Raw genomic sequence first — 27,018 nt, 5'->3', positions numbered from 1 at the left:
CCATGTGGAGGCTGAAGATCTCCTGGAATTATAACTGATCTCTTACCGTCAGAGACCAGTTTCCCTGGAGAAAATGGCTGCTTTAGAGGACTGACTTTATAGCATCACATCCCTGCTAGGTTCTTCTCCTCCCCAAGCCCCGCCATCCCCAGACTCCTCCCCTAAATCTTCATGAATTTCCCAACTCAGAATTGGCAATCCTAACAATGCCCTTTTTTTGAGATGGAGGTGATAGTACATAGTATACCCAAAGTGGTTGTTACCACAGATTTATGTACACTTATTACAATGCTGGAAATTTTATTCTCTGCGCCTTTCCTAAAAACCATGGTATAGAATTTGCCTTTTTCACAGCTAGCACCAGGGCTTTTTTCCAAGGGGAACGTGGGGGAACGGAGTTGCGGCACCTCTTGAAAATACTCGGCAATAGTGCTTGAAAATAATATGATTTCAAAGAATCCCATGCGTTTCTTCCTCATTTTCCTCTTGAGAGTTCCACCACCTCTTTTCCCAGAAAAAAAACCCTGGCTAGCACACTTTTTTCCCCCATAGAACTTATGATGAGCTACCTATTGGGGGTATTTGTTAGTTAACGCAGAAAAGTTGCAGTCAGGAAAGCATGGAATCATATGTGGTCAATATTAGGAAGTTATATTTTGTTTGGTAGTGGAGTTACCCAGTCAGAAGCATTTTTCCCAATATGCTGTAATGAATCTTCAGGCAATCAAATTGTAGAAATTATTGAATTTACAGTTTATTGAGGTAGATTTCATTCATGGCAATATCTTGGATTAGAAAGAAAGAATCCTAGTCTAAAGAATCACTTTCCCTATTACCACAGCCACCTTGTACGGCAGTGAGGCTGGATGTGGGTATATGGATTAGGCCTTCATGGCAGGAGCTCTGAAAAATACATCCTTCCCCTTTGGAAGGCTATGAGGCAAGAAGAAGAATCTCCCTAAGGAAACAGAAAAAGAGAGGAGTCAGGAGGTGTCCCCACCTTAGACAAAGAGAAGCAGCTTACTTATCAAGAGAGCAACACATAACACAGAGAGACATGCAGTGCCCCGCAGTGTTCAAGGCACGCTGAGATGCCTATTCCATCAGTGAAACATTCTTCAAGCCAGTATATTACAACAGATAAAAGTTATTTTTATTGAATCTGACTCATATTCACTTGCATTTTTGTAGTAGCAGATAAAAAAATCAGAAATCTTATCTCAATAACATTATTCCCTCTTACATGTGTCTAGCTAACCCAGCTATACATGAATGGGAGTATGAGATCATGGGTGTCTCTCTGGCATGCAGGAGAGCTCTGCAAATCACTGTGCTTCTTGCAAGATCAAGAGGAGAGAAAGAACAAAATCACAAAAAGAAAATGAGGAGTCAGAGAGATGCTTCTAGCTGCTCAGACAAATAGAGGCATTACATGTATACAGAGTCTGGTTCTAGAGCAAAGGGGAAAATAGCACCCCCACCTTATGTCCAGGCATGCTGAATTGCCTCTGTTCCAATACTGTCCAGTAGGATCCCAAGATCTCTTTGTGATTAGTCACTTTCAGATCATTAGACTCATTAGTGTGTTTGTAAAGTCAAGATTAGTTGTCCCCAAAGTGCATCATTTCACACTTACTTCCATTGAATCTCATTTGCCATTCATCAAACTCGAAGAGAACCTCTTAAAGCCCTTCAAAATCCACAGTTAAAATAACAGATTTTATTTCTATATTCATTTTGACATCTGTGAATTAAGGAGGCAGTCATAATTATCAATAGAAGAGAGATAATGTTATTACCAGGAGAGCTACCAAGTATGCAATTCTGTTTCAATATTTTTGGAAGACAACGTTGGAAGGAATGCTGCTACATGGCACACAACTATTGTACTACCAAAGGAATTACTGGGCTGCATCTCTGAATTTGTATGGGTTGTATCAGACTGCTGTATGGCATATTGCCAGTGTGAAAGATTGGGAGTCAGTACAGGTACCCATTTACAATTATAGGACTCGAAAACTGGGTAACAAATGTGCAAAGCAGTACCATCAGCCAGGGAATGCAGCAAATCTATGGCCTTTTTCATGCATTCAGCTAAAGTATTCATTATGAACACCCATGCATTTTCAGAATGCCTACGGTACAATCTGTGAAGTTGCCATATATATGGACAATTTATGTCCCCACCCCTTTTTAGTGGGAAAATCATCTATTCATGCATCTATAATACCAAGGGTGGCCAAACTGCGGCTCGGGAGCCGCATGCGGCTCTTCTAGACATATTGTGCTGCTCCCAGAGGTCTCTGAGTATCACTGTGGCCGTACAGCTTATTTTAGTTTAGTTTATTTCCTTCCCTCCTTTCCCCTTTCTTTCCATGTCTTTACCTCTCTCCCATTCCTTCTTTCTTTCCATGTCTTTCATATTTTCAATAAAAATGTTGACGCTGCCAGGTCCGACTCAGAAAATACCTGGGGACACACCTTTGGGGGTGAAGCCTATCAAGGATGAGATATCACTTTTGTCTAAGATCAGGTGATGGCTCTTCCCAAGCTTCACCCCTTCTGATTATGTCACTTCTAGCATACTGCACCAAAACCCCACCCCTTCCTGTGATGCCACTTTCAGGACACTCCCCCAAACCCATCTCTTCCTCTGAAGTCACTTCAATGCATCATCTCTTACGGCTCTCAAACATCTGACATTTAATCTATGTGGCTCTTACATTAAGCAAGTTTGGCCACCCCTGTATTATACAATAGAAATATGATGGAATACTACAAATTCATACACTTATGTCATACTTTGGAAGGCCCCTGTTAAGACAAAATATTAATATGGTTTGTATGGAATGACATTAAAGATGTTAGGGCTTTCACCCCTCATGGGGTTTCAAAAATATTTTTACTCATATACAAAAACAAGTGTAGATATTGCTAGCTTGTAGATGTGATTAGAAAGTTCTATTTGAAAATTTAAAAAAAGACTGGTTAGCAATGCTACCAAATATGTATATGAAACCAACACATATGCCAGAACAAGTTAATGCTGGGGGGGATTTAAAAGTAGTAATAGGGGGTGTGCAGATCCAGATATCATTTATACAGGACCAATAATGACAGTTTGATTGATAATTAAAATAGTTATTTAGGAAAGCAAGTATGTCAAAAATTAATGGAGCTATAACAAAAGGCTGATATAGGGGAAGGATGTCTGTCTATTAGTAAGGCAGAAATAGGAAGCAGTTAGTGGTAGGAAGCTGGCAGGAATGTTGGTTAATGGTCCTGGGATGATAACAGTTGGTGGGTGGTTTTTTTTATGGAGGAGAGGCGTGGGTGGACATAACTGAAGAGAAAAACATGAAGGGTTCAGATAGTCTATTGTGGTTGTGTGCAGAAGGAGGAAGGATGCTCTGTTCTCTATCGCTGTAGTCACTGTAGCCCTCCCTCCTACAAAGAATTGGCCCCAATTGGATACAAGTGCTTGCATTGCGAGATTCTCTGATGTCCATGTCCTCTGCCTTTCCCTTCCATTTCCTGCCCTTTAGATGCCTTTTATTTTTAGCTTGGGAGTTAAAGCTTGTCTTCTGACATCAAGAGAATTCTGAAAAGGAGACTATAAATATTATGAATAAAATGTAGCTCAGAGTAAGACAGAGAATAGACGGGAGTTGATGGAGGTTGTGTGTGTGATGTGCATCAAGAGAAGAATTCTGAAAAGGAGACTATAAATATTATGAATAAAATGTAGCTCAGAGTAAGACAGAGAATAGATGGAGTTGATGGAGGTTGTGTGTGGACCACAAAGGAGAGTTTAGAGGAGGAAGAAAAGATTAGGAGCTTGTGAGGAGTCTGGGTTGAAATAAGTGAAATAAGAGTAGGATGAACACATCTTTTTGTGGACATGACTATGGAGGTGGGTGCAGTACTGAAAAGGTATACAGGTAATAGAAGATGAGAAGATGGGAGTTAAGAGTGGTTGGACTGGTTAGAGTGTTGGACTAGGATCTGGAAGACCCTTCTTAGGAAATCCCATCCTGCCATAAAACTCACCCAGTGACTTTGGGCTGCTTGCACACTCTCAGCTTCACCTACCCTACAGGTTGTGATAGGGTTGCCAGTCTCCAGGTAGTGGCTGGAGATCTCCCGGAATTACAAGTGGTCTCCAGGCCACAGAGATCAGTTCACCTGGAGAAATGGCTACTTTGGGGGGTGGAATCAATGGAATTATGCCATGCCAAGGTCCTTTTCCTCCCCAAACCCTGCTTTCTCCAGGTTTCTCTCCCCAGATCTCCAGGAATTTCCCAACTTGGAGCTGGCAACCCTAGGTTGTGAAGATAAATGGAGGAGAGGAGAAGATATAATAAGCTGCTTTGGAACCTCCCTAGGGGAAAAGTTGGGGCATTAATGAAGTAAATAATTTTTTTTAAAGCCTTGGTAATGCTGTAATTTTGGTAGAAGACGGGGGTCCTGGAGAACATCAGAGTTATCTGGCTGGGATGGGACAAATGTAGAGTTCCTTCGCGTTAGACGTCCTTGCTAAAGAGCTGAGCAGCTCACGACAGGGAGAAGAGGCAGGGACGGCCCTGAAAGGCTCAAGGCACGTGGTCCCGGGAAGTATTTTCAAGTTACACCAGGTGCCGCGGTTTCCATAGAAACGGGGCCTGCAGTCGCCACCCAGGGACTGAACCGTTTGCAGAACAGAAAGATCCGTCCGGTTTGTATGTGGGACAGGGCGTGTGCGTCCCTTTCATTGGGGCCTTTATTAGCATTTCCATTCCCAAATCTAACTATTCCTTGCGTGGACGTATAGTATTTTCTATTGCAAAGCCGGTTTCACCTTAAGCGTGCTGGAGTAAATACTGTTTGGGACGGGGATTGGAGGCGGTCAGTATGAGTTCAATAAAGGCGCAGTCATTTCCAGCTTCCTGCACTGGAGCCACAAACACCACAGAATGATTGTTTTCATAATTACTGTATGATCAATTATGAACTAGCTGTGCGAGGAATTTCGTTTCTTCTTTCTCCCTTTCCTGCCTCCCTTTTAGATTTATACAAGTGGGGGAGCTGCAAGGATTTGCGGTGTGTAGAGGATATCTCATTTTCCTCTTCGGCAAAATTTCGTCTTTCCATTCCATGAAAGCCCCCAAAGCCTCTCCCCTGTCTTGCTTCCTTTCTCCTTGCCACTCTCCTGCTAACCTACCTTTAGCTGCTCTTTTCCAGCATTTCCTTCTTCCCTCACTCTGGTAGACTTTCCCTGGGAAAAGTCTGGCCAAGATATGCGATGCCAATTGCCTGCTTCGCACCAAAGAACCAAATACTTGCAAAGGGAACCTCATTTTCCCTCGTATCCCCTTTCCAACACTATTCCCTCTTTCTGTCCTCCTGACAACCCCATCCTCATCTTTGCCTGCCTTCTCTTCACGCACCCACCTACCAGCCTTTTGTCTGCCACCTATCTTCAGCTATATTTATTATTTGTTTATTTCATTTATACCCAGGCTTGTCAATCTCCAGGTGGTGCCTGGAGTTCTCCTGGAATTGCAACTGATCTCCAGATGACAGAGATCAATTCCTCTGGAGAAAATGGGTACTTTGGAGGGTACCTGCTGAGGTCCCTCCCCTTCACTCCCCAGGCTCCACCCCTAAAATCTCCAGGAATTTCCTAACCAAGAGTTGGCAACCATGCGTATACCCCATCTTTCTCCTCAGTGTTGACCCAAAGCAGCTTACATTATTTTCCTTTCCTCCGTTTTATCCTCACAACAACCCTGTGAGGTAGGTGAGGTTGAGTGTGTATGACAAGCTTAAGGTCGCCCAGCCAACTTCCATAGCAGAGTAAAGATTCAAACTTTGGTTTCCCAGATTGACTAACCACCACCACCCACCCTGATTTTTATGGGGTAGCTGCTGTTGAACTGTAGAGAGCAGCTGGTCCTGGGGGAGCCGTGTAAGTCACGTGGTTGTAAGATGTCTGATGGTTGCTGCCAGGTCTGGCCCTGACAAGTTTTATGTGGAAAAGCCTGGCTTGTCCCCTCCCTTTACTGAGAGGAACCAAAGTTTGAAGGCTAACATTATTGCTGTGGTTGCCTAGCAATGGCCACCGAGAGCATTAATTTCTTAATGCTATGGGTGCTGCTTCTTTTATTTCGGTTTTTTTTAACCTCACAATGTTTTGTTTTTAAGATTTCAGATTCTTCTGTAAATCTAGGAGAATTTTCAAGTTTGTAGAGAGTTCTGTCTTGTCTGTTCATGGCTCCAGTCACTGATTTAAGGGACTGGTAAGTTTTATGGCAGAGATTAATTCTTTTAGTGCTAATTCTTTTAGTGCAAACTGTGTAAGCTTCAGCCTAAAAAATACACATGTAATTCTTGTTTCCAAAAATAGAGAGGGAAAAGCCTAGTAAAGAACATAGTCTTAAGTTTCATTCTCTTATGGCCATTAGAAAGGTCTTGATAAGTTTAACCAAAGGAACATGTGTCAGAATTGTTGGTTATTAAAAAGCGTTTTACTAAAGTGTTCTTATGCCTGTTTTCATGTAGCTTAGCATCAAATTCTGTTTTGTTTAGTGAAGGAAAAATCATTTAATTTTGGAAAATGTGGTTTTTTAATAGAGAGAGATTTTAGAACCTTTTTTATATTATCTAATAACACTTTTGTGCATTTAGTAGCAGATTGAATAGAAAATGCATAATACACCTTCAGTAATGTCTGAGACACTCTTAATAGAAAAGAAAGTAGCTCATTGGTGGGATTTCCAGACAGATAAAAGGTCTTCATTTTATCTATTTTATTTAAAACATGTATATGCCACCATTCCACTCAACTTCTGGTCCCCAAGGCAGTGAACAATGAAAATCAGTAAAACAAGCTTTAAAAGTCTTACATATATCAGTGAAAAACAAATCACATAAATTGGAGGTAGGGTCAACCTATCATACAATATTTGTAAAGAACTTCATTTGGTATATTTATACCTATCACCCTAGCTATTAAAGGCAGAGGAGGCCTGGCAGAAAAATATAGTTAATACTTTTCATCAAAGTTCTTTAATTCTGTGATATAATAAACTAATACCAGTACATCTTCAACTCTGCCTAGTCAAGTGAGCATTTTCTTATATGTACATGTGTATATATAAGATATATACATGTGTATATATAAGATATGTGTATATATGTATATGCAATAAAACCAGGTTGAATTTCGGATCCATTAAGATCAGTCTAGTTTTAATACTAATATTAGGGCATACTATCCAATATTATTTTCATTATTTGAAAGATTGGAGTGTTAACCTGAACAAGCCACTTCTGTGTGATCTAGTCTGGCAGCTGGCAGCATGTACTGCTGTTTTGGAAGTTCTGCAATTTTGGAAACTTGCTCTAATCCAGCAAGAGAGATCTGTGCAATGATGCAGATTTCCCGGCCAGATCTCTCTTGGACTGTGTTCACACAGGGTTTTGTCCTTACATGGAACAGAAGAAGGCCTTGGATTATGTCCTCATAACATGGTGCTCATTGTGAGTACGACTCACAGCATTTCTGGGGCTTTCCCATTAAAACTGGAGATCGATTTTGTTTTTCTGTGGACTAAATGAAGAACTGCAGGACGGCTGCTGGTGGAGCATCTTTCTGAACACTCCATCCATAGCCACTGTGAGAAACAGGGAAGCACTAGGCTCAGTTTTTAAAATGGCACGTGTGGAAGCAGCCTTACTGTCAATCCTGTGCAAGAAAAAAAATCTTGCATTCATAAAATGTTTCTGTCCTGCTGTGTAATCAACACTGCCAGCCTGGAACATGTATAGATCAATGTAGCTTTCCTTAAGGCTGTGGGACTACTGCATTTTCCTAGCACATAAACTCTGGTATTTTGTCTGCGGTGAAAAGCAATTATTCTATTGGAATTATGAGAGCTGCGTGAAAGTAGTTAACATTTATTTTTATTGCAGAGAATGCACAGCTGAAAACAATGATTATAGACAAAGTTACTTTTTCCTTTCATAGCAATGAACTAATAAATTTGGCATTAACGAAAAAGCAAGGTTGTTGAGGATTTTCCGGGCTGTATTGCCGTGGTCTTGACATTGTAGTTCCTGACGTTTCGCCAGCTGCTGTGACTGGCTGGCATCTTCAGATGTGTAGCACTGAAAGACAGACAGATCTGTCTTCCAGTGCTACACCTCTGAAGATGCCAGTCACAGCTGCTGGCGAAACGTCAGGAACTACAATGTCAAGACCACGGCAATGCAGCCCGGAAAATCCTCAACAACCATCGTTCTCCGGCCGTGAAAGCCTTCGACGATATATCGAAAAAGCAAGGCTTTCTCAATTTCTGGCAATGCCCTAGAACTTTGGGCCTGTACTGAAAACATACGTAAACAACTCTACTCTCACTGGAGATACTATATCTGGCTGTCTGATGTGGAGAACCTGCTTCTTTGAAAAGGTTAAAGAGAGAGCATTGGATTAGAAAGAGATGGCTGTCTGATCTTTGTTACTGTTCCTCGTGGTTTCTACAGATAAGAAACTCTGTCATGACACAAGCAGTTAGGGAAGCTTTACTGGTTCAAAGACTTCTAGTCAAACTAGATTTAATATTCACAGGTCCAGCTTGATTTCTGCTGAATCTGTATACAGTTGAGGGGTAATAAAATTGAAAGTTCAGTATAGGCAGGTGGAAAGGGGGAGCTGAGCCGTGTTTTCCATATAAGCTTTTTATTTCCAGAATACTATTTATTTTCTAGTGGAAGTTAGCTTCACTAGGAAAAAAACTCTTGCAAAATTAATAAAAATCTATGGATTTTGTAGAAATTAGAATATATTTTTAAAGGATGATGGAGGAAAAAGTAAAAATAATTAGATGCCAGTTATAAATAAGAATATAGAGTGGAAGTTAGAAATATTATTATACTTAAAATTGCTAGGCATTTGATATGAGACAGATTATTGGAGGATAATCTGTGGAATTAAATGACCTCTTCATATTAGTAACTCGGGAAGCTATGATATGAAACCGCTAGATTATAGTTGCATTGTTATCTATAGTTGCTGCTGGACCAAAATACATATTTGAAGTACTGTTTTTAAAGTGTGAAGGAAATTTTTGTACTCTTAAAACACTGTAACATGTACTGAACTGTATGAATCTGAAACTGAAATGGCCTCACGCATTCTAGCTTCTCTGGTTTACATCGGGTGGCCGTCCTAATAAACTCTGTTCTGCTTTACCAATTGCCTTGCCTCAAGAGGTTCTTTTTTAATACCACAAGATCCAAATCTTAGAGGGTAGAGCTTCCCCTGCCCTTTGGATCTGCAGAGGAGATTCCCTAACAGAATGTATGAGATCCTGAATGTAACAAGACAAACTTAAAGAGCTGAATATACGAACTCCTCAGTAATATACTAACACTATACTAAATATAATATTATTTTAAATCAGGGTTAATATATTCCCTGAAAATATTATTTTAAAGGTTCTGAATTTTAATAGAAACATCTCACTGATTGCTAAAGCACAAGGGTGAACGACTGTTTATACTCAGTACAGCTGCTGGATCTAGGAAATCTAATCACTGTTTTATTATTTTTACCCTCATGTCTGCTGCAGGTTGAGTTGTGATTTGGATTGTTAATGAAAAGGAGACCGCAACGTCCTATACAAGGCAGATCTGTACAAGACTGTAACTGCACTGGAACAGCAAGGCCATTCTTGTAGTTTTTAGAACTGGATGAAAGGTACTCCTCTAGGTCTTGCTCTTCCTTCTCTAAAAAGCCTCTTGTGTATCATAGCTGGCTGCTGCTCTTGTACAGAGAGGAAACCTGGGTGAAGAGAAATGTTTTCACTGGCACTTAAAAGCCAGAAAAGTACGAGCCAGAATTGCTTCAAGGAGGGAGGTCATTCCACAATGGGGGGAGTCACCACAGAAAAAGCCCTGTTTCTGGTTACCACTTGCTTCACTTCTGTGGGTGAGGGCAATGAAAGAAGAATTTGTGATGCTGACATTACAATTAAGAAAAATAATAGATTAGGATTATATTCTTCTCTGTGTAATTAACACTTTTTATCCTTCTCAGGTTCAGCAATGTTACACACAGAAAAAGATTTAACTGAACTTCTTATCTGTAAAGAACAAGAACTGAAAGAGCTACAAGCTTGTCAGATCCATTTTCAGAAGACAACTCTGCAAGAAACCCAAAAACAACTTCAAGAAATGCAAAGGAAATTCAACAGATTAAAGGACGATTTCACCTATAACCTTAAAGTCCTGCAAGAGAGAGATAGAGAACTGGAACACTATGACTCCTTGTTCACCCAGTTGAAAGTAGTTGAAAATGCTAAGGAGGCAGAAATTAGTGACCTTAGAATTCAGGTGGATAAGCTGCAACAGGCAGTTACTCAGGAAACCAAAAAACAAGAAGCTCTACAGTATCAGTATCAACAAAAGCTTAAAGAACACCAATTAGATTTGCAGCGGCTTCACAGGTAAGATAGGTCTGATTTATAAATCAAATATATATAAATCAAATGTTATTCAAATAAATGTAAAATATAAATCAAATGTATATAAATCAAATGTTATTATTATTATTATTTGCATAAATATAACAAAGATTTAAATGTCCAAGTCTTGGGGTCAAGCAAAGTCTAACTGATGGATAATGTATAGTTTATACCTCTTATATCATTGCGTACATATAGGCTGATTCCGCACACATTGGATAATGCACTTTCAATGCACTTTATCAATTGTTTGAGGTGGCTTTTTCGTTCCACACACAAAAAAATCCGTTCCAAATGATCTATAAAGAGGATTGGAAGTGCATTATCCAATGTGTGTGGAATCACTAATAGTTAAAATATGGTACATTCCTGTTCTATTGTATCAAATTGCCATTTTACCACATATAAGAAATAAGTGGTAGGAAAAAATAATCTTAGTCATGGTTGTGTATAGCACACAGTTACAGTTAATCTGCAGAAGCAACCATCTATACTTAATATGTATGAAATACACTGTAATTGTAATTAATCTAGCTTTTTTGAAAACAAGGAAAGAATGATAACTCAGAGTGTGATTATGAGAGATAACGCTCAGATGTGAGAGTTACCGCATCATTTTCTTGGGATACATTCTGCAAACACCTGGTGCACTCCACAATAAGATCAGGTTGATTTAATCAAGGTAATTTAAATCACCAAGAACTAAAGTTTAATTTAAATCAAAATTGTCTTATTGTATAGCTACTACCTAAATGTGTATTATAATTGGTTGCTATAATGTAGTAACACATTGAAAACAGCTTAAAGCCTTTATGCAAGAGGATATATAATGAATTTTTTATATATTTAAGATTTTTATCCTTTTAGAAAATTATGTACAATATATTGTGTATTGTTATATAACAATGATCATGACCCCTGCAGGCATCATAGATTTTTGTAGACTGGTGCTGGTTGGAATCAACACTAGAAGGTACTTCTTGCCAGTGTCCTTTTTGCTTTAGTCAGCTCTTCCTCCTTTGCAATATAACTGCTTTGATGAGCCTTTGCCCTATTTAAAAAAATTTCCAGCAGAAGAAAGGGCTGGTAGTAGGGGCATTTTTCAAGCAAACTTCACCAAGTTTTCAGGGAACCTAGTTCTGAATGTCCACTAAAGACAAGTTTCAGGAAGATTGGACTCCAGGATACAATTCTATGGGCCCCTGCCACTCTCCATTGTTTCCTATGGAGAAAACATTTCTATGGAGGTTCTCAGATAGAAACACATGGGCAAGACTGACACTGGCCAAAGGCACACTCCCAAATGCAAGAGAAAGCCCAGCAGAACCAAACTGAAGCAAGGAGACCAACATCAAACCAGAGAATCCTGTCAAAACAGAATTCCACCCAAACCAAAATGTGAAGCAGAGGCCACTGTTGGAACTTAGCCCAACTGAACCAGTGTCACTCTCAGAAGCCAGGAAAACAAGGAGAGCTCACTCTCCTCCCTCCCCCCTCCCTCCTTCCCCTCCCCTCTTGGAAAAAAAAACCAGGAGAAGACAGGGAAACAGCCAGCCAAGAGGCTGAAACCTTTTCCTAGGTTTACTTGGATTAATGAGGATTTATCCAGGGGTCTTGAGCTGGGGCTCGAATCGGATCCAGGATTCTCTAATTTGCTCTGAGAAAGTTGGATTTATCTGGATTGGCAAAAATCCATCTTCTTTACTTGGTTACTGGACCCAGATTGCACACCCCCAGTATTATTGTTACCTAAAATAGGCAAAGGACTTGGATTGCTAGTTATGCTGTACTGTTGTTTTGGGTAAATGAATTGTATAACCACATTCAGTGCATTTGAAATGCAACTGCAGTTAGGGTGGATAACTCTAATTCTGGAGAGCATAAATAGAAATAAGGCTTTATTCAAGCACACAATACATTCTGCAGTTTATCCCCCCAAAGTCCAGTTTGCTAGGACTAATTCTTTTTCAAATTTCATTTCAATTTTACTCTGTAAGTTCTTTGAAATATAGCATACTTTTATTGCAGGTTAGTCATTTTAAACCATTATTCTGTAGCTGAAGTAAATGGGATTTCACTGGATTTATTTATTTATTTCACTGGACTTTATTTATTGAAATATGTTTACCTTGGCTGTTTTAACTGTTTGGTGTCGTAGCTCTAAGGACTCTGATATCGATCATCATCGTGAAGAATATAAGAATATGAAACGACAACTAGAAAGAAAACTTCAGGAAGTAGAAGGTGAACTTGCATTGCAAAGACAGGTATAGGAAGATACATAAACCAGTTGTAAGGTTTTTTCCTTGGCCGGGATGGTCGGCTGCGACTCTGCAGTGGCTCTGGTTGTGCACTTGCGCCCCTGGGGCCGCCCCTATCCCCCAAGAGGCCGCCTGTTCAGCTTCCACAGTTACACCGGTGTTGTGCCATGTGAGAGTGCGCCTCCTTTAGGCCTCATATTCAGTACAATAAGTGATGGGACCACAGTCCCTAGAGCTCCTCTCCCACCTGAGAGGCCGTCCCTTAGCATCAGGAATAGACCTCCGGCTCTCTTCCCCAGCCAGAGGCATCGGCCCTCTTTTATACCTCCCTCCTAAGTGAGTTGCCTCCCCCTCCCTCTGAGCCTGCCCCTATGGCCTATCACTTGGGCCAGGGGTGCCCAAGCAGCCCTCCTTGGTTGTTGCAGCCATCTGTCTGTGGCTGTTGCCCTCCCCATTTGGTCCCATCCTGCCCTTGCTTCACTCATGCCAGGTCCCCTGCCCTCTGGGCCAGAAGTGCCAGTGGTTCCCTCTTCCCTGGCAGTTTCCTGGACTGGGATTGGAGGGCCCGTGGCCTCAGCCTGGTTGCGTGGGTCGGCAGGTGTCTCAGCTGGGGTGGGGGAGCTGACTGGGCTGCTGAAGCCAGCCTGCGATGGCTTGGCGCTGTTGCTGCCAAGGTTCCTGGCTGATCCTTCCTCCTGCTGGCTTGGCCATTGCGTCTTCATGGGGTGGGCCAAGCAACCTCGCTGTGGCCTGCCGCTGATCGCTCTTGCCTGTCTGCCGCCGGGTCAGCCTCTTCCAACTGTGGCTCCCTTGTTCCTATGCTGCTGCCACATGCCTGCTGCTGGGTTCTGCTGCTTGCTTGTGTGGGGCCCCAGGTGAGTGCTGTGCGGCCGCGGGGTGGTGGTGGATGAGGCTCATCCGGGCCTCCTGGTGAGACTGACCTCGGACACCAGTTAAGCAGGAAAGGCTGACACGTCCTTTTGTGGAAATGTAGCTAATTTTATTTTTTCCCCCATGAAATCCTTTCAGATTTTGTTTTGTATTTCTGACTCTTAAGGTAAAAAAATAATGTGTTGAAATTGTTTCACTGTTCTAGGTATCAGGTGGCATTTATTTCTTTGTTTTTTCCCTGCTCTGGCAGCCTCCCACTGGGGAAAAATTGGTAGGATTGTGCCTAGTAAAATGAGATGGTGTAAGACACTTGCCACGGGATTTAGCTGAAATGCTCTGCTAAATTCGCCAACCTTGAAATTTCAGGAAGGTCATTGCTATAAATCATGAGCAGCTTTAGGCAGTTAGGAAGGCTAAATAAACATGCTGGTCGTTGCCAGCAATTACTGCTTCTCCGATTTCAGTGTTCTTTTCCTTCCAACTTTGCATGTGGCTATTTAAAAAGCTATCAGCTTATCAAACAATGTTTATTTGATCATTGGCCTGTTAGCAATACAGGTTTTGAGATACTGAAGGAAATATCAAATAACTTAATAAACAAAATCTATCTCTCAAACCATCTTTTAAATAATTTCGTGTTTTTATTTCTTAATACATATCAGAAATAAAACAGAAATCAAGTGGTACCTTTAAGACTTAACCAAGTTAATTTCGGCATAAGCTTTTTCGAGTCAGAGTCGAGCTGAGCTCTGAGTCATGAAAGCTTATTTTGGAATAAATTTGGTTAATCTTAAAGGTGCCTCTTAATCTCTGTTTTAGCTTTGCTACACCAGATTAACATGATTATGCTTTTGAAATTAGTAACTAAAATAGTCTCAAAACTACTAACAGCCTCAACAAAATTAGCCCCCATTGTTTAATCGACTTATATTTTACTTGATTAACAGTGGGATCCTATTGAATAGACGTGAGTAGGATTCTGAGTAGACCTGTTTAAGATTGCAGAGTAATTTACCTATTAATACCAATGAAAGTTTCATCAAGTTTATACAAATCTCTTTCTCAGTCTTTCATGTATGTAACATATTTTTGTCACGACAAAAGGACGCAATATTTATTATGTTTTCAACATATATTTGCTTCAGCTCTGTGGGTCTTAAAATCTGTGTTTATGTCATTTTATACAATTCTGTGTTTTCCATTTCAGGAACTTCTGGTGGAATTTGATACAGAAATGAAAAAAAGAGAACATGAATTTCAACAGAAAGCAGATGAAATGAGCAATTTAGTTCTGTCTCATGAGCTTAAGGTGAGTACACCTTCAAAATATGATAAGAATATAGGAATGCCAAAAAATCAACATACTCATGATTACTCCTAGTTAGTTTTCCTATGATATGTAAAGAATTATGTTCTTCCCTATTTCCATGACCAGTGGAATTCTTGATCAGCCTTCCCATTAAGTAGCATATGGATTTCAGAGACGGTATTATTTTCCTACATCCGGCCTCCATTTCTCTGTCATTAGAAATAAATGTGCTCTAGTCCAGATGGGAGTGGACGTAGATGTTAATCCAGCCCCTAATGTTATCACCACTGCATGAGATCCACTCTGCTCTGCTCGATTTTTACATTCTGTATAAAAATGTTTAAGGATGATAGAATGAATGTGTTGATCCTGAGTTGGGAAGATGCTTTTATTGGATATTTATTAAAAAGCATTTATGAGCATATACTAAATATCCATCTCCCTACTCCCACCCCATCTCTAAGTTGCAGGGAGTATACTCCCTTGCTCCGTTTACCCTCCTGTCCCCTTAGCACCAATTATAGCATGAACATTTATTTAAATTGATTAGTTCAATAAAGTATCATCATATGCAAGGAGGTAAGGAGAAGGCAAGTGCCAAGGTGGTGTGCTGGACAAAGTCTAAAGATAGCTTCCAGAGAGAGATCTTCATCAACTTTCAGATCATTCTTTCGGGGATTGTTAAGATTTCTGAGGGAAGTGAAGATGCTCAAAATGTATGCATTCATTCAGTTTATAACTACACCCTAGGTCAGTAAAAGTCAGTTCAGTGGAGCAATTCTGACATCACATCAAATCATAGTTTAGAACCCAAGCGTGGTCAGTTGGTTGGCCAGTCTAATTCACTTTTATCCCACATTTCCTCTGATTGGCATTCATGGGTCTCCATTCCCCCACAACATCCTCACAACAACCCTGCGTGGTAGATTATGCTGAGAGAAAGTTCTTGGCCCAAGATCACCCGATGAGCTTTGTGGCAGAGTGCAGATTTGATCTCCCAGATTCTGCTCAAACCATTATATCACACAGGGTCTTTTATTTGGTCTAAAATTGCTTGTCTTTTTTCATTTTCTATTTGCTTAGGCTGCAGTCTGTAGGTGCGCAAACTGTGGTGTGCCAGTTCAGGCATCACACCAAGCCATCGATAGCGGAAAACATGGGGTGGAAACACACTTCAAACGGTTTCCCAGTTGCTTACAAACTCTGGTTCTCAATTCAGATATATCAAAATTTAATTTTAAATATATTTTAAATCTCTTTAGGAAAATATATTTGTGTTCTTTGATTGGGTTCAGAAAATAAAGTTGCCTGATAATTTACTTTATGATTGTAGTCTTGTGTCTAATCAGGCTTGGGATGGAGAAGAAATAAACTATGTTGTTTTTCTTCTTTGTTGTTGTTGTTCTTTGAAAGGTTAAATTGTTGACCAAGGAATTGGAAGCTTTGAAAGATGCTGGGATGAAAGCAGCAGAATCAATGAAAGCGGCAGAAGCAGCTAATTTAGAGCTGGAGAAAGAAGTCAAATGCAAGAACTGGGAAATTAAGGATCTTGTGGCTGTAAAAGATGCTCAGTACTGTATTGTTCCTTTGAGGTTTTAGAGAAGCCTTTTAGCCCACCTCTTTTTTCTTCCCACTAATTTGTTCTATATTTTGAGCTTTTTCATGTTTGCAAAAGGAAAATGTTTATATTTTTCTCCTTGAGGATCACATCTAACATAACAGTGGCTCACTTCACAATTTTTATGGCACCGCTTAATGTATCTCAGACTTGATAGTGCTGGTTTGCAGTGTCTGTATTGCCTATGTGCTTGTGGTTACACTCCTTTAATCTCTGTCAAATTAGATATGAGCCCTTTGTTTACATAATAGTGGTTTTTCGTTATCCAGTACCAAAACACTACCCCCAGTGTGGCTGCCAGTGTGTTTTTCTTTAGTGTGTTATATTACGACTTTCAGTTTTGCAGAGATAGGTATGATCACATTTCCACTATAGCAAAGTGTAATCGCACACATTTATGATACAGAGCTACACACTTGTGCAAGAAACAGTTTCCCCTTCCTCCAGAACAGAAAAGGAATTGCTCAAATCAAGTTAAAAAAAATAGTCTAATCAGTAAATTAGATCCCCGTATTTGCCGAAGTAAATAAATAAAGGCTGCAGGACAGGGAAAGGGAAGAACAGACATGTATGATGAGCGGAAGACTGAGAGTGGGGTTAACTCAGTGCAGCGACACATTTCTGAATTGTGTTACATTTGACTGGGATGATGTGCTTATTTTCCGAGACATGCTGTGTGAACATTCCTTGCAGTCCTTTGGAGCTCCCTTTTCCCTTTCCTTATCTTGCCACCCAGGCCATCACTTAGTAAGCGAGATTAGATAGTAATTGAAGTGTGGTTGTGGTTTTTATAGAAAATATTTTTTTAAACATTCAGTTTCTTTTTTTAGGCTTTAAATATTTATGGATCACGCACTTTAATAATTGCTGATTTTATCAAATATAGTTGAATAGTGTTAGGTGGGTGCCTCGTTGCTCTAGTTTTACTAATCCATGCTAAAGGAGCTGTCGCTGCCTCCTGGTTTAAAGAGCAGCAAATCTGTTGTAGATTACAGGTGTATCACATTACAATTCTGCCAGTTTCTAATTTCTAATCACCCAACTGCATTAAAAGGTTTGCGTGTACTTTCTCAGTAACTTGGCCAATCAACATAGGGTGAGAGAAGTTTAAATGGAGTCCTCCCAGCTCAGAACACACAAACTTACTTAAACAATAAATTAAGTTTGTTAACAAAAGGCATAGATGATCTTTGATAAAATAAATTATGTCAGCGCCTATACTATGTTTGTCTAACTTTAAGAAGTTATTGCAAAAAGCTTAGTAACATAGGATGTTCTGTTGCAATATTAAAATTAAAAATAAAGTATTTTTTTAAAAAACCCAGAAAAGGTATAGAAAATAAAATCAAAAGAACAAAATTGTTCTAGTTTTGAAAACTTTCCCTAGTCAGTATAATGACTAAATAGGTGATATAACTACTAAAGATGCAAAATGGCAAATGGCAAAATGTCTTAGGTTTTGGATGAGCAGTCACAGCATCTCTCCTCTCCTGGAAGAAGATATAGCATGGAATCTGAAAATTCTTTTTAAAAGATTTGGCTAAATATAAGGAATTTTGCAGTGAAATTGATATGAAAGATGCTGCCAAAGAAATAGTTGTGATAATTATAAGAATGGTGTTTCTTAGAATTGTATTTCTAATAATCATGAGATATGATTGGTAAAAATTAATCCACTGATAGACACATCAGCAACTGCAGTAGTGGATTCAGGATTGTACTATGGGCTGAAAATTTTCAGTTATTCTCATGAACCTGACCCACAAAAATATCACTCTTGTTTATTTGGGTTTGTCCAAATGACAGCTTCTCTCAAACTATATCCATCGGGTGGGGACTATTCAGAGTGAAATGCTTTAAGAATTTTAGTGTGGATATATACCTTACAACATCATCATAACAAGATTCAATCTGTAAGATCCTCTTCCTGAGAAAATCCGTTCTGTAGCAGGACAAGCTTCAATTGCTTTCTGATCTCACTTCAGTTTCTTCATTGTTCTTTGTATATTCTTCTTCAGACTTTATCCTCATTCTAGGAAGGAAGGCAGCATAGTATAGCTCGATCTCGGAAGCTAAGCTGGGTCATTACTTCGATGGGCGACCACCAAGGAAGACTGTGCTGAGGAAGGCAATGGCCAACCACCTCTGCTTCTAACTTGCCTTGAAATCCCCTTGCTGGTGGTGCCATACGTCTTTACATATAATACATTGCTTTTATTTTCCTCCAATACCTACCAATTTAGGATACGAGATTTAGAAAGGAAGCTTGATTCAGTGCACCTGAGCTGGAAAAAAGAAAAAGAACTGTTTGAGAGAAAGTAAGTACTTTTAAGAGACGATATTACATTTTAAGTGTACTGACAGTATCATAAAAAGTAGTGTGTTGCATTCTACACATTGCCATACAGTAGTTTCATGTAACTAAAAATATGACTGCCCGCAGATGATGATGTCTTATCATGTGGAAATACTTCTTACATTTTTAACTTTTTTTTTTTTTGCAAGCATTGTTCTACACTGTTACCAAACTGGCAAACAGCTACTTCTAATTTACGTTCCTTCTACCCCAGGCTATTTGAAAACTCATTGGCTGATTCCACACACGTTGGATAATGCACTTCCAATCATCTTTATAGATCATTTGGAACGGATTTTTTTGTGTGCGGAACAAAAAATCCACCTCAAACGATTGATAAAGTGCATTGAAAGTGCATTATCCAACATGTGCAGAATCAGCCGTTGACAAGGAGCCAAAGAACTAACTCACTAGCACTGCATGTCTGATGTGTCTCTGTACAAGAGTTTTAGCCAAAAAAAGGTCTTAAGCAGACATTTTTTCAAATGCTGTTTGTGATATAGCATGAGGGTAATTTTGGAGTGCTGCTGGGACTACTCAAGCCCTCTTTTGCTCCTAAAGTGGTTGTTGGCATCTCTTTTTCCAAGCTCTGGAGATAGCCTGTCCTTGATCATATCAGTGCTATTCAGGGCCTAACTACACAATACATTTTTCTTTGGTATATCCCTGGGTCATGCCTCCCCATTTGTTCATGCCTCCCTGGCACAGGGAAGGCTACATTGGGATTGGAACCGTGGTATATGGGAAGTGGGTGCTTAAAGCTTCTCTCCCTTGTGCCTTTTTCTCAATCTGAAAGGCCTGTGGAGGATTAACGTAGGTTTTCCCGATGGGAGAAACAGCTCCTTGAAGGCCATTTCAGGTTGGGAAAATGGGTTAAGCATCTGCTGCCCATATGACATGGTCCTGATCTGAATCGGGGCCACCTACTCTGCAGATATACCCAAGAAAATTGTATTGGGGAGTTATGTTCCCTGGTTACTGACGATCTAATGGTCAGATTTATCATGTCGGAGGAGAAGACAATGAAACTGAAGAAAATGATGATTTCCAATGCAGTCCAATGTCATAAGAAGCTTATAAAATGCACATTGCTCACATCTTTCAGTTTATACAGTATTTTATAGAGAAAGAGAATAGAAAAATAATGTATTTGAGTGTTTTTAAAAATAATTTGAGTCAATTGTGAAAGATTTGTACTACTAAATAATAGGGATTTTAAAAAAAAATCCCTTATAACCGCTACTGAAAACCTCACTTTGGTAATCCATTTAAGAACCTGAAATTTCTGTTGGATGTTGGGCACCCACCCATACTCAGTGCTCTCTTAACAGGGATAGGAAAAAAAGACCTCCAGTTCAGCCCACTTGCTTTTAAGGGCTCTCAGCTGCATGAGATTCAGATTTAATTTAATTTTTAATGACTTGTCTGTTTGTTTAATTTTTTAAAAGACATGCAGCAATAGATCATTTGGCCAGGGAAAAGGATGCAAAACTCAGTTCAGTGAAAGAGGCCCATGCTGAACAAATGCATAAATGGGAGAATCAAATCCGAGAATTGCAGATAAACAAAGAAACTTTAGAAATGGAACTACATCAGGCTGAATGGAGGTATACAGACAGCTTGAGAGAGAAAGAGGCTGCCGTTGAAAAGTAAGTGTGACTTTTAGAATGATTTCTTATTTGATTTTACTATGCATTAACTGTAATTCTATAGGCATGCAAACATGTCATCTATTCATAGAATCATCGTATGCATTAGTGTTCATGTCTAAATATGTATTTTCGGGCGCTGTTAATATGTCAGCAAATGTTGCAATTCCAACTCCCAAGTAGATTTGTACCTTTCTAAGTCCACTGAAATCAATAGGCTTAGCAGGGTGTAACTCTGCTTAAGATTACATCATAAAAATGACAGGATTTTCAACATAGGCCCTAAATAAACTATTTACAAGTGGGGACTCACAATGACTTGCAAAAGCATCTCATTCTCTCCCACCGTGTCCTCTTTCCATTCTTTGCCCCCAAAGCCTTTCCTCCTATTTTCTGCTTCCCTCTCTTCTTCCCACCCACTTGTCTTCACCTTCTCCTCCCAGCAGCTTCTGCTCAGTGGCCCAGTTGTGTGGTGCTAGCTGAGCCAGGCCCATTTGCATGGTGGGGAACCTGCAAGGACTTGCTGGGGGGACTTCACTTTCCCCTGTATCCCCTTACCCCACTATTTCCTCTTTCCCTTCTCCTGGCAACCTCCATATTCTCACCTTTTCCTACATTATTCTGTCCCTCAAACCTGCTAACAACTTACCTTTTATCTGCCCCCCATCTTCACCTATATTTCTTAAATTACTTTATTTATATACTGCTTTTCTCCGCAATGGGAACCCAAAGCAGCTAACATCATTCTCCTTGTCTCCATATTATCCTCACAGCAACCCTAATAGGTGGGTTAGGCTGAGAGTGTGTGACTGGATCAAAGTCACCCAGTGAGCTTCCACAGCAGAGTGGCAATTTGAACCTGAGTTTCTAAGATCCTACTCTGAAACTAACCACTAATAGACTACTTGCTTTTGTTAAGGGGAGGGGCTGCTGTTGAACAGTAGCAAACATCCCGGCTTGGGTGAGTCATGCAAGTCATGTGGTGTCAAGTCATCTGGCGGTTTCTTCTGAGACTGGCCCCAGTGAGTCCTCCCTCAAAGGCTTTGCCCCTTCCCTTTACCTTATGCTGACAGCAACCAAGCCCAGAATACCAGTTAAACTGTTATGGTTGCCTAGTAACAGCCACTGAGGGCATCTGGTTAAAGCTACAGTTTCTTCTTTTGTCATTTTGAGTTTTTAACAACTCGTTGTTGTTGTTTTTTTAATCAGTTTTTTTTTTGCAAACCTGAGGCACTTTTCAGGTGTGTAGGAAGATCTGTCTTGTCTGTTAATGATTCCAATTTTTGGCTTTAAGAATTCTCAGATCAGGGCCACTTGGCTATTAGTATATACGAGTCTGCAGCAAATGGCTTTATATGATAAATTGCAGGTTATAGTGTACTCAACTGTGTCAGTCTTCACATTATCCCCTAACATGACCGTAATAGCATTTTGTTTCCAAGTTTCTGTGTTGGGAAATTAATATTTTACTCCTCACATTGTCCGTAGGATCTTTAAACAGACATTGCAAGGGGCAGATTGTTCCTCATCTTAGAAACAGCATATTGGCACAATTTTAACTCATGAAGTGTAAGCACCAGTATTTATTCTTTTGTAGGTTTAGCACCCTGCCACTTATAATGCAGTTACTTCTTCCTTTTTTACACCTGCTAGGTCTGAACGGTTACACAAGTGATACTAGGATTGGATTTTTATTTCTTTATAAAATCTGTATTGTTCAAAATAAAGATTTTATAAAGAATTAAAAATCCAGTCCTAGTTATTTTTCTCTTTTATTCATGACAAATATGTAAAGAATAGTTCTGGAATAAATAAGGACAAATAGGAATAACCTGAGTAAGTAAGGCATACAAGAATGGAATATGAGCTTAGTCTTAGAAACTGTGTGTTTTAAACGTATGGTACTGTAATAGTTCCACAGGGTTTTCTTCTGGAAATGATAGAACTATATGTATTTAAAGGATTGTAAATTGTAAAGGAAATTCTGTCTAATTCTAGGAATCATTTACAATTGTACACTGGACATCGTGGTATGCAGTAGATTGAAAATGATGAGATCAGTAGGATTTAGGTATGCTTAACTATGTGGGATTGTTGCCAGAATATTAAATAAGTCAAATATCTGGAATGAGGAATAATAATGCAGAACCCTATGATTTATTCTGTTTAAAGTACAGCTGCTTTTCTAGTTATGTGCAGCATGCTAGAACATTCACTAGCAAATTACTGTGTGGATACGACTAGAAAATTTGAATAAGGGTTCTATCAAAGTCAAACATCAGGAATTAAGAAAAAGTTTTAACTGGTTCTTTTCATGAGCATACTTTATAGACATATTAGTTTTTCTAGATGCCTGCTTCATTCAGCATTTGAAATAGTGCACTATGAATTAATTTATTTACTTTGTTTTTATATCCTGCCTTTTCCCCCAGTGGGGATCCAAAGTGGCTTATATTGTTCTCCTTTACACCATTTTATCCTCACAGCTCAGTGAGATGGATTAGGTTGAGTGTGTGTCACCCAGCATGCTTCCGTGGCAGAGTGGGGATATGAAACTGGGTCTTCCTAGTCGGGCAGCTGTACCACAAAAGAATAATAAATTTGATTCCCATTCAGCTATGCGTGTTACTCCATTTTTCAGCCTAAAAACACTCTCAAATTGGTTTAAGCAATTTGAGATAAGACATAAATTAAGCAATTTGAAGTAAGGCATAAATTAAAATAGGAAAGTAACAAATAGGAAAGAGTTTGGAATATTTGCTATCTTTTTTATTTATGTTTGTTACCGGTTTCTAACAGGTACATGTTTAAGAATTCAGTTTTAACATATACAGAAAAATGACAGAGATGGCACGGTGCAAACATTTCTGATGTCATGAGCCAATGAAGAACTCACACCAGTTCTGCTTTAGCATAGGAACATCTTTTAGTACAGTATTAGTACCATATCAATTCCAGCTAACATTGAGACACAGTTCATTAATGTCAGATCTAACTTGCTGTTATAACAGGGCATGACTGAGGGAAAGTCCTGAGCTTACTTTAATATGTTTTGGGTGCTCAACTTGAGGACACTCGTAAACTCTTAAGAAGTTCTGAGAATAATCTGAGTGTGTGGCCTTTAGTGAAAAGGGATTAACTGAAAATTTATACGATGTGTCTCTTCAGAACTTTTGGTCGAGTTGCTAACAATTCATCGTGCTTAGTATTATACAGACATTCTATTAAGATGACATTTTTAAAAGTAGTATATATTTCTTCTCAGTTGAGAAGCACCATTTCTTCATTCAGAAATGCCACATAAGAACACTGTAGCTGTTCATTACTGAGTGACAGAGGGCTATACTATCTTATCTCCAGGGAAAAGCCTCTCTCATATGCTATTCAAACAAAGGTCAAATGTAAATTTAGATATATTAGTCAGTCTGTATTTCAGCCTTTTGCTGGTTATAAATTTTGGAATTATAGGCAGAGACTTGGGGTGCAGTCCATGTCTTATTAATTAAAACAGATACAAATTGTGCCCTTGTTCTTCATTTACATATTATGTTGCTGTCCTTCTTTAAATGCAACTAGGAAGAGTTACATGTCCTGTACCACAAAACTGTGCCCCAGTGCACAGTTCTGTGTACACACAGTTATGCATACATTACATTGATTTCTTTAGGCCAATCTCCTTGTCATGCAAGGAAGTCTTCATCTGAAATCTTCTTTCTGTGGATGACAAAACCAGCTTGCTTTCTGGTGTGGCTTGAGTGGCCCATATTGACAATGCAATCCTTCGTACTTACTTCATTCTACCTATTGATTTCAGTGAGCTTAGGCAAGAATAACTGTAAATAACATAGGATAGTACACTTGGAAAGACAGTATATTCATTTTAAAAATAAATTGTACTTCCAAGTAAATAGAATCATGGTGTTAATCACACAAACATGATTTTTTTTAAAATTAGAAAGCAAACTGTGAGCCTAAACAAAGATAACAAACACTGCCACAGTCCATGGTATTAATACTTCGGGACGAAGTAGAAACCTTGCCACCATCTCCTTCAGAAATCCGCCCTTTAGGTAGGAGGGGAAGTATAGGAGCATGATGTTCCCAACTCCCATTCAATATAGTTGTTTGAGAATAATGCCATGGTTAATAGTATCAGAATCAGTAGAGTTGCATTCTCCCTGTTCTTCTGGCAAAATTTGCTAACAAGATTGACCCGAGCAGTTTCACCAGAAAATTGACGCAACCTATTAGCCTACCTATTTACTTCTCATTTTCATCTGTGAGAGGAACCCCCTTCAAGCACAATGGGAAATTTTGCAATGAAGAAAGAGTAGGGAATTAGAAATAAGATTAGCCTACAGCTGCTGTATAAGAGTGTAAGTTCTTTTTCATGCAGTGCACACTTAACTCCATAGAATTAATTGCCATCAGATACTGAAAAGTCCAAAAGAATACCAGAATTTTAAAAGTGTATTCAATATAACAGAAGATTGCTCTGTCAATAGCTATTATATCTCAGTTGCGTGGTCTTCGGCAAGCTCAGTTCCTTAGTTGTAAATAGGAAGCATAATCAAGAAAGTAATTCATTTTGCAAATTAAAACTGGTATATAAATAAGCAATAAACAACATAATGCTTTTAAATTTTCATTGGATGCTGTCTGAAACTGCTAATCCTGGTTATTTTATTTATTGATATTTATATGTTCGATTTATAGTCCACCCGCCCTGCAAGCAGACTCAGGGGAGGTTACAACAGCATCAAATATACATAAAGACAATAAAATTTTACTATTAAACAGGACTGTAAATCTAAAACACCAATTAAATAGTACAAACAATTTACTAAAAGAGGCAGAATTCTGTGCTATAGGATATAATTTGCCACTTCATATATTCTTTAAAAGTGTATTACTATTTTTATTTTATTGATAGTGAAAACTATACAGCAGTATTGAAGGACTTTTCCTAGATCTCCCCACGAAACCACTGGAAGAATTAGCAACAGAACCCAGGTCTCCTATTCTGTAGGCCATGCTGATTCTTTCAGCAGAGTGTTGTGAATGGTGCAACTATATATAGACATAAGGGAAACCAAATCCTGTTCCCTAAACCAGAACATACTGAATGTGCTGGAGAGAGACCACCAGAGATCAGATGGAAGGCATCAGCTGTCTGTCTAAGGAGAAAATATGGTGTCCATAATGGATACTTCAAGCGAGTCAACCTAATGTTTGAAGTAGAATTTATGCATTTAAAGAAGAATTATCTAGAACATGAAGCATTCTTCAATACACAGTGTCCATGTAAGAGTTGTTAATTCATGATGCCAGCTAGTCTGACTGTTGTGGAGAACAAAATGGCTATTCCCTTGCAAAACAGCAAATAGAAGAGGAAAAAATCCACAGGGAATACAATACTAATTTACAAAATTACAAAACTGTATTCAGAGTGCAAAGGCTACAAAATTTCACCATTGTATTCATATAAATAAATAACAACCTCTTGATGCAATTTTCAGACACACACATCAACAATACAAAAATCTTTTACATAATCATACAGGGCAAGTTGCAGTGGACACACACAATTCCCAACAATCTTCTTGGTATAGTTATAACAATTCTTTTCAGGACTTCCCTCAGCAAGTGAACGGTGAAGCCCAGCCGCGAAGCAAAGCTCCAACCCACGCTCAATCTGGGGCCGGCTATCTGTGGCAGATATCGGAATCCTTCATCAGGAGCGTGTGGAACGCTACAATAAAATTTTTTTTACTTAGCCTCCTTGGTCTTCATAAAAATGTTTCATGACCCAAACCACAAACACGTACCTTTACAGCAGAAAAGGAAATTTCCAATGTGTTTAAATCTTTCATGCCCAAAACATAGCCTTGAAAATCTCATATGCGTTTGTGGCTGAGGGAATTGTGTGTGTCCACTGCAACTTGCCCTGTATGATTATGTAAAAGATTTTTGTATTGTTGATGTGTATGTCTGAAAATTGCATCAAGAGGTTGTTATTTATTTATATGAATACAATGGTGAAATTTTGTAGCCTTTGCACTCTGAATACAGTTTTGTAATTTTGTAAATTAGTATTGTATTCCCTGTGGATTTTTTCCTCTTCTATTTGCAGACTGACTGTTGTAGCTGGTAGCCCTTTATAGATCTACTTTTCATGGCATCAGCTAATTCTTAAAAAAAAAAGAGAGATGTTTATCCTCGTGTCTATCAAAGCATCTTGTAGCAATGAGTTCCATAGATTAGCCTTTTATAACATAAAGAGAACTTTATTTTGTATTTCTTAAACTTATAGCTCCGTTTCAGTGAATTATCTTCATTTTTGGCTTTCAGAAAAAAAGCAGGTTTTTTAACCCAAGTCTCTTTCTGCTACTTCATTACATTTCTATTACTTAAGCTTTTTATAAAGTA

General features: G+C 39.1%; 1 protein-coding gene across 1 annotated transcript in view; it reads left to right on the top strand.

Annotated features, from left to right (window-relative positions):
- The first annotated feature begins 4,656 nt into the window (after window positions 1-4,656).
- Window positions 4,657-27,018, top strand: part of CCDC57 (coiled-coil domain containing 57) — a 78,868-nt gene continuing 56,506 nt past the window's right edge. Inside the window, exons 1-9 of the mRNA XM_054978784.1 lie at window positions 4,657-4,714; window positions 6,184-6,278; window positions 9,612-9,739; window positions 10,079-10,487; window positions 12,664-12,772; window positions 14,865-14,966; window positions 16,380-16,537; window positions 18,828-18,902; window positions 20,389-20,589. Of these exons, the coding sequence (XP_054834759.1) occupies window positions 9,733-9,739; window positions 10,079-10,487; window positions 12,664-12,772; window positions 14,865-14,966; window positions 16,380-16,537; window positions 18,828-18,902; window positions 20,389-20,589 (1,061 nt within the window). The 5' untranslated portion in view covers window positions 4,657-4,714; window positions 6,184-6,278; window positions 9,612-9,732. The remainder of the gene's footprint in view (window positions 4,715-6,183; window positions 6,279-9,611; window positions 9,740-10,078; window positions 10,488-12,663; window positions 12,773-14,864; window positions 14,967-16,379; window positions 16,538-18,827; window positions 18,903-20,388; window positions 20,590-27,018) is intronic.

This window comes from Eublepharis macularius, chromosome 4 (genome assembly GCF_028583425.1).
Source record: "Eublepharis macularius isolate TG4126 chromosome 4, MPM_Emac_v1.0, whole genome shotgun sequence".
NCBI lineage: Eukaryota > Metazoa > Chordata > Lepidosauria > Squamata > Eublepharidae > Eublepharis > Eublepharis macularius.
The sequence above is the reverse complement of the archived record's forward strand: the minus strand, read 5'-3'. Positions and strand labels throughout refer to the sequence as shown.